Source organism: Hyperolius riggenbachi, chromosome 8 (assembly GCF_040937935.1).
Source record: "Hyperolius riggenbachi isolate aHypRig1 chromosome 8, aHypRig1.pri, whole genome shotgun sequence".
Taxonomy (NCBI): Eukaryota; Metazoa; Chordata; class Amphibia; order Anura; family Hyperoliidae; genus Hyperolius; species Hyperolius riggenbachi.
Window position 1 is genome coordinate 248,414,254 of NC_090653.1, and position 14,784 is coordinate 248,429,037.

At 45.5% G+C, this 14,784-nt stretch overlaps 1 protein-coding gene across 2 annotated transcripts in view; it reads left to right on the forward strand.

The window, feature by feature from the left end:
• The window catches only part of ENG (endoglin), a 128,306-nt gene that overhangs the window by 36,078 nt on the left and 77,444 nt on the right, over positions 1-14,784 (forward strand). The window contains exons 1-2 of one of the 2 annotated variants that reach the window (XM_068248554.1): positions 2,399-2,416; positions 2,701-2,931. In XM_068248554.1, the coding sequence (XP_068104655.1) occupies positions 2,874-2,931 (58 nt within the window). In that variant the 5' untranslated portion in view covers positions 2,399-2,416; positions 2,701-2,873. Of the gene's footprint in view, positions 1-2,398; positions 2,417-2,700; positions 2,932-14,784 lie in introns of those variants that run through there. The other variant, XM_068248553.1, reaches the window with a different exon arrangement.

A 14,784-nucleotide genomic window follows, 5' to 3' on the forward strand; every position in this document is an offset into this window, starting at 1 on the left:
ATGGGAGGGTGATTGGAGGTAACATTGCAGCAAGTCTGCCTCTTCCTGTCTGAAGATGTTACTTTAGCTGAAAGTCCGATTTTTCAAGGAGTGATTACAGCGATCATCAGGGGGAAGGAGGAGAGGGACAGACAACACACAGAGGTATGTGCATCCAGCATGAGCTCACCTCTGTGCTCACCAAGAGTGCTGTGCATAGGGTCAGGTGTGCTTTAACTGAATAAGGGCCTTTATCTGTTTATCTCATGAATTAGCTCTCCTTAGGCTGGGTGCACACCTAACATAACGTGAAAGGCCACGTTTTATGTCATGTTTTATGTCAATGTTGTGTGCGTTTTTGGTGCATTTGCGATGCTTTTTAATGCGTTTGTGGTTAGCAATACAAAACGCATATGTGTTTTTGTATGCGTTTTCCATGCGCTTTTATATTTCCATTTATGCAAATCACTAGCAAGACAACAGGAAGTGGAAATACAGCAAAAAAATTCTTTTTTGGGAAAACACATATAAAAACGCATGTAAAACGCATACCATCGCGTTCCCATTGAATTTCCTTTTGATGCATCTATGAATATTATGCAACAAAACCAGCGTTTTTAAAAACGCAGGTTTGAAAACACATAGTGAACGCATATGCGGGTATTTATATGTGTTTTTTTCTGCGGCCCATAGACTTCCATTAGTGGCAAAACTGCAGCTTTTTACGCAACGCTAGCGTTTCTGCTATGTGTGCACCCAGCCTTATCGTTGAGGAGAAAAATAAGTAACGGCTGGAACCCACTAGAGCGATTTTCTGAGCGTTTAAGGAGCGATTCACACCGCTAGCGATTTCCCTAAACGCTCAGCTAATGTTAATGGATGGGCCAAATTCCACTGGAGCGATTGCGATTACTAAATCGCAAAACGCAGGACATGCAGCATTTTTAGCGTTAGCGTTTCTACAATGTAAAGTATATAAACGTTGGCATAATCACTCATTGAAACCTACACAGAGCGATTTTTCTAGCGTTTTGAAGTTACTGCACACTGCAAAATAATTAAAATTAATTGAAAGGACCAAACAGAATTAAAAACGCTAATCGCTACACAATCGCTGGCAAAAACCTTACACTTCTTAAAATCGCTACCAAAAATGCTCATGAAATCGCTTACAAAACGCTCACACAAAACGTAAGCGATTGCGATTAGTGATAGTGTTTTGTGGTGGGTTCCAGGCCTAAGGCGGAATAATAATTCATGGCCAAACTTTGGGAGTTAACTATCAGATGCTCGCTACACACCTTTATGGCAATTGGACAGAGCAACTGACATTCACTCAGGGCCCATTCACACTAGAAGCGCTTTTCTTGAGCATTTTGCGATTGATTAGCGTTTTTTAAAATCGCTCCCATTCACTTTCATTAAAATTGCAGTAAAAATCGTCACGATTTTCGTGTACGCGGTTGCAAAATCGCGGAGAATTTTCCGCGATTTTAATGAAAGTGAATGGGAGCTATTTTAGTGGTTTCAAAATTAAACAAAACTCTAAGAATCCCCCATGAGGAGATGGGCTAGTCCAAAACCTGTGACTCCTGTCAGATTTCTACTACCTACAGTAAGTGACAGCAGCATAGGAGAAAAGTAGTTTATGGCTCATTTTACTGTGGAAGAAATATCCGTCTTATTTGTATGTGTTTCCGTGTATTTTAAATTTGACACTTTTTGCGATAGTGGTCCTATACAAGGAAATGAATATGGCAGCCTCCGTATCCCTCTCACTTCAGGTTCCCGTTAAGTTATTATTTAGTATTTATATAGCGCTGGCACTTTCTGCAGGTACAGAGTATATTGTCTTGTCACTTACCTGTCCCTCAGAGGAGCTCACAATCTAATCCCTACCATAGTCATAAGTCTATGTATGTATCGTGTAGTGTATGTATCATAGTCTAGGGCCAATTTAGTGTGAAGCCAATTAAATTATCTGCATGTTTTTGGGGTGTGGGAGGAAACCGGATTGGCTGGAGGAAACCCACACAGACACAGTGAGAGCGTACAAACTCCGTGCACATAGAACCCTGGTTGGGATTCGAAACAGGGACCCAGCATTGCAACGCAAGAGTGCTAGGGATTGCTTATTTAACTATAATGGCATTGGTTTACTCAATATAATGTCAGAAGTGCTGCTGTAAAAAAGTGGAGTTACACTTTAATGCTTTTTTAATGAACACATATTTGGATGGAGTTTTCACGTCAGCCTGGAGCTGATCTCCGTTTAGCTGACGGCTTTGCTCCTTGTCACCTCCGCTGCCGCTGTGGCTGGCCCATTGTGGAGGCCGCGCCGAAAAACAACAGGGCAGCGACTTCAAACGAAGTGACAAAAACATCAAGTCGGTCCTCCTGAGTGGGGGTGACGGTTCACCCCGCCTTCTGGACATGAGTAAGGAGGAGGGGGGTCTGTTTTTCTGGTATTTGGGCTCCTTAGAGAATGTCTTTTACTTGTGTAGAAGGCATTTCCTCCCCAGTGCTGTCCAGCTGCATAAGACCTCCCTCAGTCCCGCTTGTTTCCTGCACTGGGCTCATCAGATAGAGCCTGCTGTCTGAGCACAGCACAACAATCTGCACAGCTGTCTGCCACTATCTCTGCTGTCACTTCTCCAACTTCCCCTCTTTCATTATCTCCCTCTGTCTCTTTTTTTTCTCCCCTTCACTGTTTATAAGCAGCTGCTCTCCTGTGGAGGCACGAAATCTGGATTTCTGTGACCGCCTGCCCTTGCAGAGCTCTGTGCCCGTCCGTCCAGCTGTGCCCGCAGTGCGCCGCTTGCTGACGCTCCCTTGGAAGCCAGCGCCTCTGGATACCGGCTGAGGAAGAGCGAGAGAGAGACGCCCAAACAACCATGAAGGCTGTCACCCTGATTGTGCTGACCCTCAGCTGTCTGAGGATGGGACGACCAAGTAAGTCTCGTCACTTCGCCTGTCACTGAATGTATGGGAGGCTTTAAATGTTAGCATGCCCCTAATGAAATACCTCCTGTTCAAGAAGGCAACATTATATTTAGCATGTACTTTTCAGTAAGACTTTTCGGTCTCTTTTAGCCCCTTCTACGTGTCTATTGGTTCTGGATCACTGTGAGTTCTCTGGACATTCCCTAATTATATCAAGAAGTTTTGAATCAGTTTATTGGCTAGAGTAAGCTTTTAGCTAAGAAGCCTTCTTAAGGCTGCATTTCCACTTGTGCGGTGCGAATCGCCGCGGTAAAAATTCGCATGCGGATGCGAATTTCGCATGCGAAGTTGCATGCGATTTCGCATGGATGACGATGTATGCGAATTTAACCATGGCAGTGCTGGTGTGATTTTCCATTGTTTCTATGCGAATTCGCAAACCGTATGCGAATTTCCTATTAAATACATTGTATGCGATTCGCATAGCGGTATCCGAATTTTTTCTGCACAGAAAAACGCAAAGGAATCCTGACAAGTGGAAACAGTCCCATTCACTTGTATTGCTATGCGAATTTGCATGCGGAAAACGCATGCAAATTCGCGATAGTGGAAATGGGCCCTCAGACTCTTCAGTTCCTGAATGCTGACAAGATGTTACAACAGACCGCTTATATACATTCAATATCACTATAACTGCTAATTATATCAGTTCTAACGATTTATTTTTGGATATATTTTGTTGATTTGATAAATTGCTCTGCTCCTGTAAAGCCTGTGTACCAGGTTCAAACAATGTATATTAATTATCGTAGCATGTACTGTATCATGTTATTAATGACTGCACTGACAAACTATCCTTTATTGTGGATCACATCATCTCAAATACCCCTTGACGGATATATATATATATGTCAGTACACCTTAATAACGTATACTGTATATGCTTTTTAAACATTACTTGATGCTTTTAATTAACTATAAATACTTATTTGAGTTTATTTATATATGATATACCGTATTATTATTATTTTTTTTATGTCAAAACTTACTGTAACAGACTACGAAAAGTTCAAATACCCCCAACCTAAGAGGTAAACTATAGTACCCCCTGGGGTACTCATACCATTCTGTCTTGAAAACCTAGGCTGTATATCATAAATTATTATTCCAGTATTTGTATAAAGGGTGATTAAAAGGACTTTCAGAGGGACTTTTTATAGTTCCTGCCCTGCTGTCAATGATAAGTGGCTTCTGTCCAGGAAAAGGACAGCCATTCTATTTTTCTTTGAAAATGTAGATATTCTTCTGCCCCTGTACTTTGCATCAAAAATGCTCAGAACTGCTATTTTCCATAAGGGACAGTCAGATCTTCATCTGTTAACAGAATTTCGGACTGGGATCGGGTTCCCTCAGCTCTGATTCCTGACATGATTTCTAACTGCCATTACTTTTTCCTTCACCATTACTGCAATTAAGGGACCACTCCAGCGAAAAAAGGAAGCAGTTAAAAATGTCACATGAACTGACAGGTTTTAGACTAGTCCATCTCTTCATGGGTGATTCTCAGGGTTTTCTTTGTTTTGTTGAATGGCAGTTTAACTTTTACTTTTTTCACTGGAGTGGTCCTCTAAGTAATAGCCTTGTTTAGTGGAGGCAGTTAAGTAAAGAAAAATCAGGAGCATTCTTTTACGAAAAAGTGGCATTTGTGAATGAGGCTTTCTGTCAGAAAGAATAATGTGGCTTTCACTTTGGTGATATCATATGACTGACTACAGGAAAGCATTTCAAAATGTCTTCAAGTCCCATCAATGGGCATGTTCTGCAGGCAACCCTCCATAGACACAGGTGGGGTAGCTGCTGTGTCAACAACAGGCATTAACAACCACCAAGCAATTATTATTGGAGAAAACGCTAGCGTTGCGGAAAACGCAGCATTTTTGCCTGCAATGGTAGTCAATGGGTTACAACAAAAACGCATATAAAAAACGTACATGCGTTTTGTATTTGTTTTAAAACATGTGTTTTTAGAAACGCTGGTTTTGTTGCATATTTTTCAGAAACGCCTCAAAAACACACATGATGAAAGTCAATGGTAACGCAATGTAATGCGTTTGTATGCGTTTTTTATGCATATGCGAACCGCAAACGTGTTAAAACACAAGAAAAATGCACATGCGGAAAAGCAAACGCATTAAAAATGCACTACAAACACAAAAACGCACATGACAGAAAAAACACCATCTTTCACGCACAGCCTTATGCTGGACATACACGCTCGTTTTTGCCACTCGATTCTGCAGTTAAACAGGCTCTAAATAACATCAGGGTGCATTTCTGTTTTCCTTCTGTCCTGTGCAAGAGTTCAGCTCCACTTTAATGGGGCTTTCAAGTAGTGGATGTGTTGAGGGGGGGGGGGGGGGGTATTTTAGACCTCCTTCTTTGTTTACTATGGTAAGTAGTTCCTTCCAGACAACCGCAGCCATTGTATTCATCTTTATAGATAACTTTGTTGCTTTTATCTTCATCTTTTTCCTCATCTTTCAAACGAATTCGGATCACATGAGTCAGGCTTCTGAGTAATGAGGAAGTATGAGGAATGTTACAGTAAAGTTCCACTTTCCTTAAAAATCTTTATCTGTTGGCCCTGATACTGCATGGAGGTGGTAATATTGGTCAGTGATTGTCCAATCATAATTGAAAGTGTGTACCAGGCTTTATGGTACATACAAACACCCATTTTTGATTGGTCAATTTTACCATTTCCATGTAGTATGAAAGCTTTCCTACACAATTTATTCACAGTATTGCAAATGTGTTGGCCCTCATGCCACATGGAGGTGTTAAAATTGGCTAGTGGTTGGCCAACGATAATTGGATGTGTGTATGCACCTTTACGATTTCAATCAGTCAAAACAATCATCCCTGATTATCTTGGGTAAAAATCTAGTGTGTACAGGAGTCCCCCAGCATTGTTTGCAATGTCGCTAATGATTCATCGTGCTGGATCACTACCGACTGGCGATACTGTTCTCCTATTGTTCCCCCATCACCCTCTCCATAAAACAGAACAGGCTTCTCGGCAGCGAGCCTGTACTGTGATCCTTCCCAAACTGTCGCCCACAGTGATCACACACAGTTGTTTATAGCATCAGTATCTGAAACTCTGTATGTACCTGTAGTATCTGAAACTGTATGTGACTAAAGCATGGTACACACATCCAATTTTGATTGGTCAATTTTACCACTTCCATGTAGTATGAGGGTTTACCTACTTAATGGGCTTGGATCACAAAGCGGTGCTAACCCAGTTAGCACACCTAAATTACTTTAGGCGTGATAACTGGGTGCTAACTGGGTTAGCACCGTTTCCTAAAATAACCCCGCGCGCAAATCCCGCACAGTCGCATCGCGGAGCGACTTTAACGGCGCACCCGATGCCTATAAGATCGCACTATGCGCCGTTAAAGTCGCACCGCGATGTGACTTTGCGCGTGCACCACGCTATGCATGCGCAAAAACTTTGCGCTCGGGACTTTGCGCGCGTGGTTATCTTATCATGCCTAAACTGAGTTTAGGCGTGATAATGGGTTTTTCACAAGCGTGCTAACAGCACTGCTTTGTGAATCAAGCCCCATCTGTTCATAGTATTCAAAATCTGTTGAACCTCATTCTTAAGCCTGGTACACACTTTCAATTTTGATTGTCCACTGACAATCCACATCACTGACCATTGTTACCACCTCCATGTAGTATGAGGGTTTGCCTACACAGTCTTCTCACAGTATTCACTATTTGTTGAACCTCATACTATATGGAGGTGGTAAAATTGGTCACTGATTGGCCAATCATAATTGTAAGTGTGTACCAGGCTTAAGTGGAAATGGTAAAATTGGCCATTGGCTGTGTGTAGGCACCCTAACCCTAGGTTTAGGTGCTGGCAGGGGGGTCATCCTTAGTGTTAGGCATTGCAGAAGGGTTTTTAAGGTTAGGGATCAGCAGGGGGTCTTAAGGTTAGGCATCGCTGGGGGAGGGGTCTTAAGGTTAGGCATCACCGGGGGAGGGGACTTAAGGTTAGGCATCACCAGGGGGGTCTTAAGGTAAGGCATCGCCTTGGAGGGGGTCTTAAAGTTAGGCATTGCCAGGAGGACTCTTAAAGTTAGGCATCGCTGGAATTGGGTGTAAGGTTAGGCATCGCCATGGAGGGGGAAGACATTGTCAGAAAGACTCTTAAGATTAAAGTGTACCAGAGTTCATGTAAGTAGAAAGACTTATACATACCTGGGGCTTCCTGCAGCCCCATATGCTCAGATCGCTCCCACGCCGCCGTCCTCAGTCTTCTGCGCAGTGGTCCCCGCACTTCCGTCAGTCGGAGCCAGTCTGCCGTAAGAGAAGTGCGCCCTCTATGTATCTCTCTAGCAGCCGCTGGAGAGATACACAAAGAGCGCACTTCTCCTGCGCAGACTGGAGCCGACTGACGGAAGTACAGGGACCTGTATCGGAGCTGCAGACATCGGAGGACAGCGGCATGGGAGCGTATGGGGCTAGAGGAAGCCCCAGGTATGTATAAATCTTTCTATTTTCATTAGCTCTGAGTCCCTTTAAGCATTTCAGGGGGAGTCCTTAGGGTTAGGCATCACCAGAAGGGAACAGTTAGGGTTAGGCATCAAGAGTGAGTGTGCGTGCAAGGTTAGGTTAGATCACAGTAAAAATATCGGTAAAGAATACCGACATTGTACTATCTCAATTAGCTGTTATTCTACTAACGGCTATCTCCTGCGCCCTTTTTACTGTGGTGCCCTTTTTGCATGTATGCTTAATGTAGGCTAAGGGCAATGTCACACCTGCAAAGGTTTGTAGTGGCATCATATCTCCATCACAGCTGCTACCAATGTTGTCCAATGGAGGTGCTGTGCTCGCCATGTGACTCCAGCAGCTCCACAAACCTCTCCTGTGGCAGCTGCAAAGAAATAGCTCTGTAGTAAGAACAATACAGAGCCTCATGCTGCTGATTCTGCTGCTGGTGTGACATAGTAGCAACTCCACTGGTTACCATTGGCAGCAAGGGACTTGCTAGAAATCTGTGTGTGTGTGACACTCCTGAAAAGGACCTAAAGGATACATGAAGTGAAAAAACATACTTCAGGTTAGATCAGTGATCTGCAAATTTGGCTCTCCCGCTGTTACGGAACTACATGTCCCACAATGCATTGCAGGAGTCTGACAGCCACAGTCATGATTCATAAAGGCAAATACATTATGGGACTTGTAATTCCTTAACAGCTGGAGAGCCAAGTTTGCAGATCACTGGATTAGATAGTTGCCTGAGTGCCTGAGTAGAGGGAAAGACTAGGATAGAGCCTTCCCAGTCCTCCGCCCGGCTTCTCGTTCCTCCGCTGTCCGCTGGTAAAGGTGTTGGACCTGCTCAAATGACCAGCTCTTCAGAACTACTTGTGTCCCCGAATCATTCTGAGGGACGAGTGCATCGCTACTGTGCTGACGGCTGACAGCGGAGGAACGACAGGCCGCACTGAGAAACTGGAGGGAACCTCGCCTCTTCTTAGGTAAGTATCAGACTTTGGTAAGGTAAGATGAGGTTAGTCAGTAAAGGTGCAAGCCAGACCCTTAGGCCCCCATCAGGCCCTAGGCACCTGCCTAAACTGCCTTGTGGATGAACCCGCTGTGGTCCTGGATGAGATTTATACCTAGGACGTTCGTGCCATCCCCGTGCCACTGTGCTGCCCAGAAAGAAACACAAGCCATTCTGGTTTGGTCCATGCTGGTCGGGCCCCATGCACAGAGCAGATAGAAAGACGCAGACAAAGCTTTCTGTCTAGCATGATCGGTTGTGCTGCCATTGTTTGGTAGCTCTATGGGAAACCTCCGACCGTAGAGCGTCTGCAGCAAATAATATCGGTGAAAAGTCAATTGCTTTTTCTGTACTCTTAATGCCAATCCCACACAGCGTGACATCCTGTAACAGGGGAAAACCTGGCGCCAATTCACAGCTCGTACAGTAGCACGGGATAGACTAGGTGTGTGCGCTCAGCGGAAAAGGGAATCAGGACTTCTTGTCCAGTAAGGTCACTGCAGAAAACCGCCAGCGATCATTTCTGAGGCCACCAGCATGATAGTACACACTGTACATATATTGGGGGCTTTGTTTTCACACCAGTGTCTGTCAGTTTATATAAATATGCTTATTATTAGTTACCTCTCAGGAAATGTCCCCATCATTCGCTTATTTGTACAGCGGGAGACATGCCAGCGCTTTCAAACTGAAGTTATACCTGAATGATCAATCTGCATGGATGTGCAGAGCTCCAGTAACTGGACAATATTACACACCTAGCACTCACTACAGGCAAAAGATGGTGTTAGCTTCAGTAAATAATGTGTGCATTAGATTATTACCTAATAGACTTCCCTGCGGCGATGACGGATCCTCTCGGGGGGCGATGATGGACCCTCTCGCTTATTTGCTGTTCATCCCCCTCTCCCCTCTCACATGACACTCGGCAATAGCAGAGCGTTGTGTCAGTACAGCACCCCTTCCCAAAACTCAGAAATAAATACAGAAAACGTAGCGCTAGAGCCAGGACAGTGCATTATGACTAGTAGCAATTGGTATCATAAAGCAAAATTGAATATTTTGCAAAATTGGGTCACCAAAAAGGTGACCACTATATAGGCAGGTGGGGGGAATAAAGTCTACTCAGGTCTAAAAACAGTTGCTGTCTGGACACAAACAATCATTCAATTGTTAGGAACAGAGGCGCCTAAGGAATATAAAAATGAATGGTGGACTTACCTCTCAAAAATGAATCACTTTTTTACACCAATTCAGGTGGGCTTTATGCAAAATTCTATTTGAAACAAATGAGACTCAGTAAGTAACTTGCAACATTTTTCATGTGTCCAACAGGCAAAAGCACAAAGCATATCTCCCAGGTATTAGCAGAAAGCCTGGCGCCTCCGTTTACACTTGGGAGATACTCCATGTTCTTTGTGCTTTTGCCTGACGAAGTGGGTTGCACCAGTGAAACGCATTGCAATTTAATCACTGAGTATCGTTTGTTTTGAATAAAACTGTGCATACAGCTAACCTGAATTGGAGTAAAAAAAAGTGGATTTTTACTTACCTGGGGCTTCTTAAAGTCTTTCAGGTCCCTCAGTGTCCTCTCTGTTGCGCTTGTGCCCCCTCAGAAATATCTGTGACTGGAGTTCCAGTCGCAGCTACTGCACATGCGCGGTCCTGTCTGCGTGCCTCCTCGATGGTGCTCCTGTAGCTGAGACGCGTGGATGGTAGATTGACACAACAGATAGACTAGTGGTAATTTCTAAGGAAAGTAGGCAATGGATCTTACTATTCCTCTCAGTTCAAATTTCCTTTTAAGCTACAGTGCTTATATACCCTAAAGCGATGCATAAATGCTTCTACCTAGGAGACAGAGGTGTAACAATAGACACTGAAAGGGATGCAGCTGCAGGGGGACCCAGAAGCCACAGTTACTTTTCCCTGTCCTTACAGACTGACAACTAAGGGCACGGAGGGAAAAAATTCTGCTCTCCGCACAATTGTTCTTATGACTTATGTTCTTATGACTGCATCTGCTCAGCCACTTATAAGGAATCGTAAAAAGTTTTGCAGACAAAGATTTGTAGACAGTTCCTATGCAGGCTCTTGTGTACAGTGCCCAGCCACCAAACTCTACCCCTCCCCAAGAGCTCTGTACTGTAGTGATGCTGGGAAATCCTGCAGATCCAGTTCTGCTCCATAAGAGATGGACAGAGTGAATGTAATAAGTTGAGGTTGGGAGCACACTCGTCTATTGGTTTTCTGTGTATGCTTTCTGTTTTAGTTCTCAGTTTACTCTGTGCTGAAAGCGAGGGGGTGAGGGAGGGGGCCCCATCCAAAGTTTCGCAGGGTGGCCCAGTGAATTCTAGTTACCCCCTGCTAGGAGCTAATTCTTCTGTGCATGGGCGACATAGTGGTGTAGTGGGTAGTACTCTTGCCTTGCAATGCTCGGTATCTGGTACCCAGCTCTGGTAAATTCTGATCTACTGACCTGGGGCTTCCTCCATACCCTTGAAGTATCTGTGTCCCTCGTCTCAGCCCTGCTTCTGTGCATGTGTGAGGGCTGGTTCACACTTGGTGCTTTTTCCGTGCTTTGCTGATTACCGGCGATCAGCAAAGCACTGCTACTAATGTATCCCTATGGACACATTCACACTGCAGCGTTTGCGATTTTGATCATTCGCAAACTCGCTGCATGCAGTGTCTTTGGGGCGATTGCACTGTGATTCTTGTTCTATTTACAGGAATCACAAGCGCAAATGGCGCTGAAATTATGAAAATTTTGACGCCGAATCGCAATTGCCGACCCAAAAGCGGTCGCCGGGGAAGCAGTGGGCAAGCGCCCAATGTGAACCGGCCCTGAGTATGCACATGCGCCGCTTGGGGCCGCTCTGACGTGGCTGTGGAGGAGACTGCAGAGTCTTGATCATTTTTCTAATTAGGCACCGATCGAAAATGTATCACAATGTCATCAGAATCAGACATACATAGGAAAGGATGACCAGTATTCTGATGGATATTTTCCAGCCTTTCTGATCTGTTTCAAAATTGCATCGTGTGTACCAGACCTTAGTTTCTCTAACACATGGCTGTCTGTGTTGTGTACTGGGTATGAGCCCTAAACTGTGAAATCTCATTGGCTGGATTAAGGCATGCTGATACACTGTGCATGCTGGGACTTGTAGTAGTCCAGTATCCATCTCATTACAGAGACTTGCAATTTATTGTTCTATTTTGGAAAGAAAAAAGATTTGGGAAAATTATTATGCTTACAAAAGTGAAATACCCCTGAGGAATGGACTATGCGCACCAGCAGATGGTTTTCAGATTGGAGAACGCTTTGGCCTCGAAAGGCAAAACAGGAACAAAATAGTTTTAGTGAGGAACATCTCTCCCACGCTGGGTCCTGACCGCAGCCCCATCGGGATGGATGGGACCTTACTGATAGCTTCATCTTTATGGCTTTACTGGGAAACGTCTCCAGAAGCGATTTGCTGTGACTTGGAGTGTCGGGTGATATTGCTTTTTAGGCAGGCAATGATACCTTACAGCTTTTTACTGTACCTATTCTTCATCACATCAATGCCTGCAGGAAAGTAGTAGCTATAAGTCGATCGCATAGCAGTGACCAATACTACTGCATACATTTGAAATCGGTAGACTTGGGCACAGGATACAGCCGGTATAGGCTGATCCTGCTTCTGCACATGTCCAGCCCGTGTTAATTACTATTCCCCCTCCAGGCCGCCATGGATAGTGGGGAATTATATAATTTGGCTTCCAGCGATTGCTGGGGGCCGAATTATTGTGCTTTAGAAGCAACTTCAGCTCCGTCTTCTGACGGCGCCGACGTTACTCACGGAGCGCCGCTATAGCTGTAATTCCTATTACAGTCTATGGTGGCGCCGGCTGCGCCCAAATCTACCTGCGCTGAAAAGCACTGCTCCGATACTACCATCTCTACCACTCAATATAGAATTGATTTCAGGAGAACTCTGAGGCCTGGAACCCACTAGCAGTACGTTACTAAGCCGTTACTGAACACCTGTAATGTAATGCTATGGGTGTGATCCCACTTGTGCAATGTGAGTTAATAAAAAATTTAATAAAATTAATTTATAAATATAACACCCATAGCATTGCATCAGCATAAGCTTTTCAAATCACTAGCGCTTAGGCTTTGTTCACATCTAAAATCAAAATCGCTGACGGCCGCATTTTGCAATTTTGAGAGTGATTTCCCCCCCCCCCCCCTCCCTCCTGGCGCTTACCTGTGCGCTACGATTTTGTGTAAAACGCCTTTCAAAGGGGTTTGGCAGAGCAATTTCTTTTTTCCTTCCTGACGCAAGTCAGGAAGGGAACTCTTTGACCCGGAAAATAATAAACACAATGTATTTGCAACCGTGATTTTGTGAGCATTTTGCGTTTTCCGTATACCTTACATTGTAGCAAATGTTTAAACTTCCCCAGACTGTTTAAACTTCCCCGGACAGGAAGTTCAGTGAAGCTGCAGCCCTGGAGCCCAGAGTGGATACGAGACAGCAGAGACCGGGGGACTTGCGCCGGCCGGAGCAGGTAATGTATGGGGGGGCGACGTCAGCTCCACATATTGTTATCGGTTTCATGCTGAGATCGGTTCACAATCTGTTTGCAGTAAAGGCAGCCATACGATTCCTCTCTGATCAGATTCGATCAGAGAGGGATCTATCTGTTGGTCGATCTGATGGCAAATCGACCAGTGTATGGCTACCTTAAGGCCTGGAACCCTCTACAAATCACTATCGCAATCATGAGCATTTTCTGGCGCTTTTGGGAGTGATTTTAAAAAGTGTAAGCCTTTTGCCAGCGATTGTGTAGAGATTTGTGATTAGCATATTTAATTCTGATTGGTCCTTTCAATGTATCATAATTTTATTTACAGTTTGCAGTAATTTAAAATTGCACTCAAAACGCTATGTATAGCGATTCATGAGCATTTGCCAGCGCTTCAATACATTACATTGAAGTGCAAACGCTACCAAAATGCTGCATGTCCTGCGACTGCAATTTTGCTAATCGCAATCGCTACTGTGGAATTTGTTACATTTATTTACATTGACAGAGTGTTTAGGGAAAGAGCTTCCTAAACGCTCAAAAAATCGCTCTAGTGGGTTCCAGGCCTCATGTAAGGAAATAGCTCAAGACATTCCTGATGCACATATGTGGCACAAGTGGGCAGGGCCGGCCTTTGCTATGAGCGACCTGTGCGGTCGCTCAGGGCGCCGTGCTCTCAAGGGCGCATGTGCCCTGTCGCCCCTTGCCGCCCCTCGCCGCCCCGCTGTCTCCCGGTGTCCTCTCAGTATATATTTAGAGCAGGACTACAAGAAAATGGCCGCCAATGTCCACAAATGCAGACAAACGGCGGCCATTTTCTTGTAGCCTGCTCTAACTACAGATGGAGTGGAGGCGGGGAGAGAAGAGTGACGTCGGCGCTGGAGCTGGATGTCAGGTGAGTCGGTCTCTGCCACATAGGGGGGGGGGGGCATACTGGGGCAAGCTACCTACGCTGGGGCAAGCTACCTACACTGGGGGCATACTGGGGCAAGCTACCTACGCTGGGGCAAGCTACCTACGCTGGGGGCATACTGGGGCAAGCTACCTACACTGGGGGCATACTGGGGTAGGCTACCTACGCTGGGGGCAAGCTACCTACACTGGGGGCATACTGGGGCAAGCTACCTATGCTGGGGGCAAGCTACCTACACTGGGGGCATACTGGGGCAAGCTACCTACGCTGGGGGCAAGCTACCTACACTGGGGGCATAATGGGGCAAGCTACCTACGCTGGAGGCAAGTTACCTACACTGGGGGCATAATGGGGCAAGCTACCTACGCTGGGGGCAAGCTACCTACACTGGGGGCATACTGGGGCAAGCTACCTACGCTGGGGGCATACTGGGGCAAGCTACCTACGCTGGGGGCATACTGGGGCAAGCTACCTACACTGGGGGCATACTGGGGCAAGCTACCTACGCTGGGGGCAAGCTACCTACACTGGGGGCATACTGGGGCAAGCTACCTATGCTGGGGGCAAGCTACCTACACTGGGGGCATAATGGGGCAAGCTACCTACGCTGGGGGAATACTGGGGCAAGCTACCTACGCTGGGGGCAAGCTACCTATGCTGGGGGCATACTGGGGCAAGCTACCTACACTGGGGGCATACTGGGGCAAGCTACCTACGCTGAGGGCAAGCTACCTACACTGGGGGCATACTGGGGCAAGCTACCTACGCTGGGGGCAAGCTA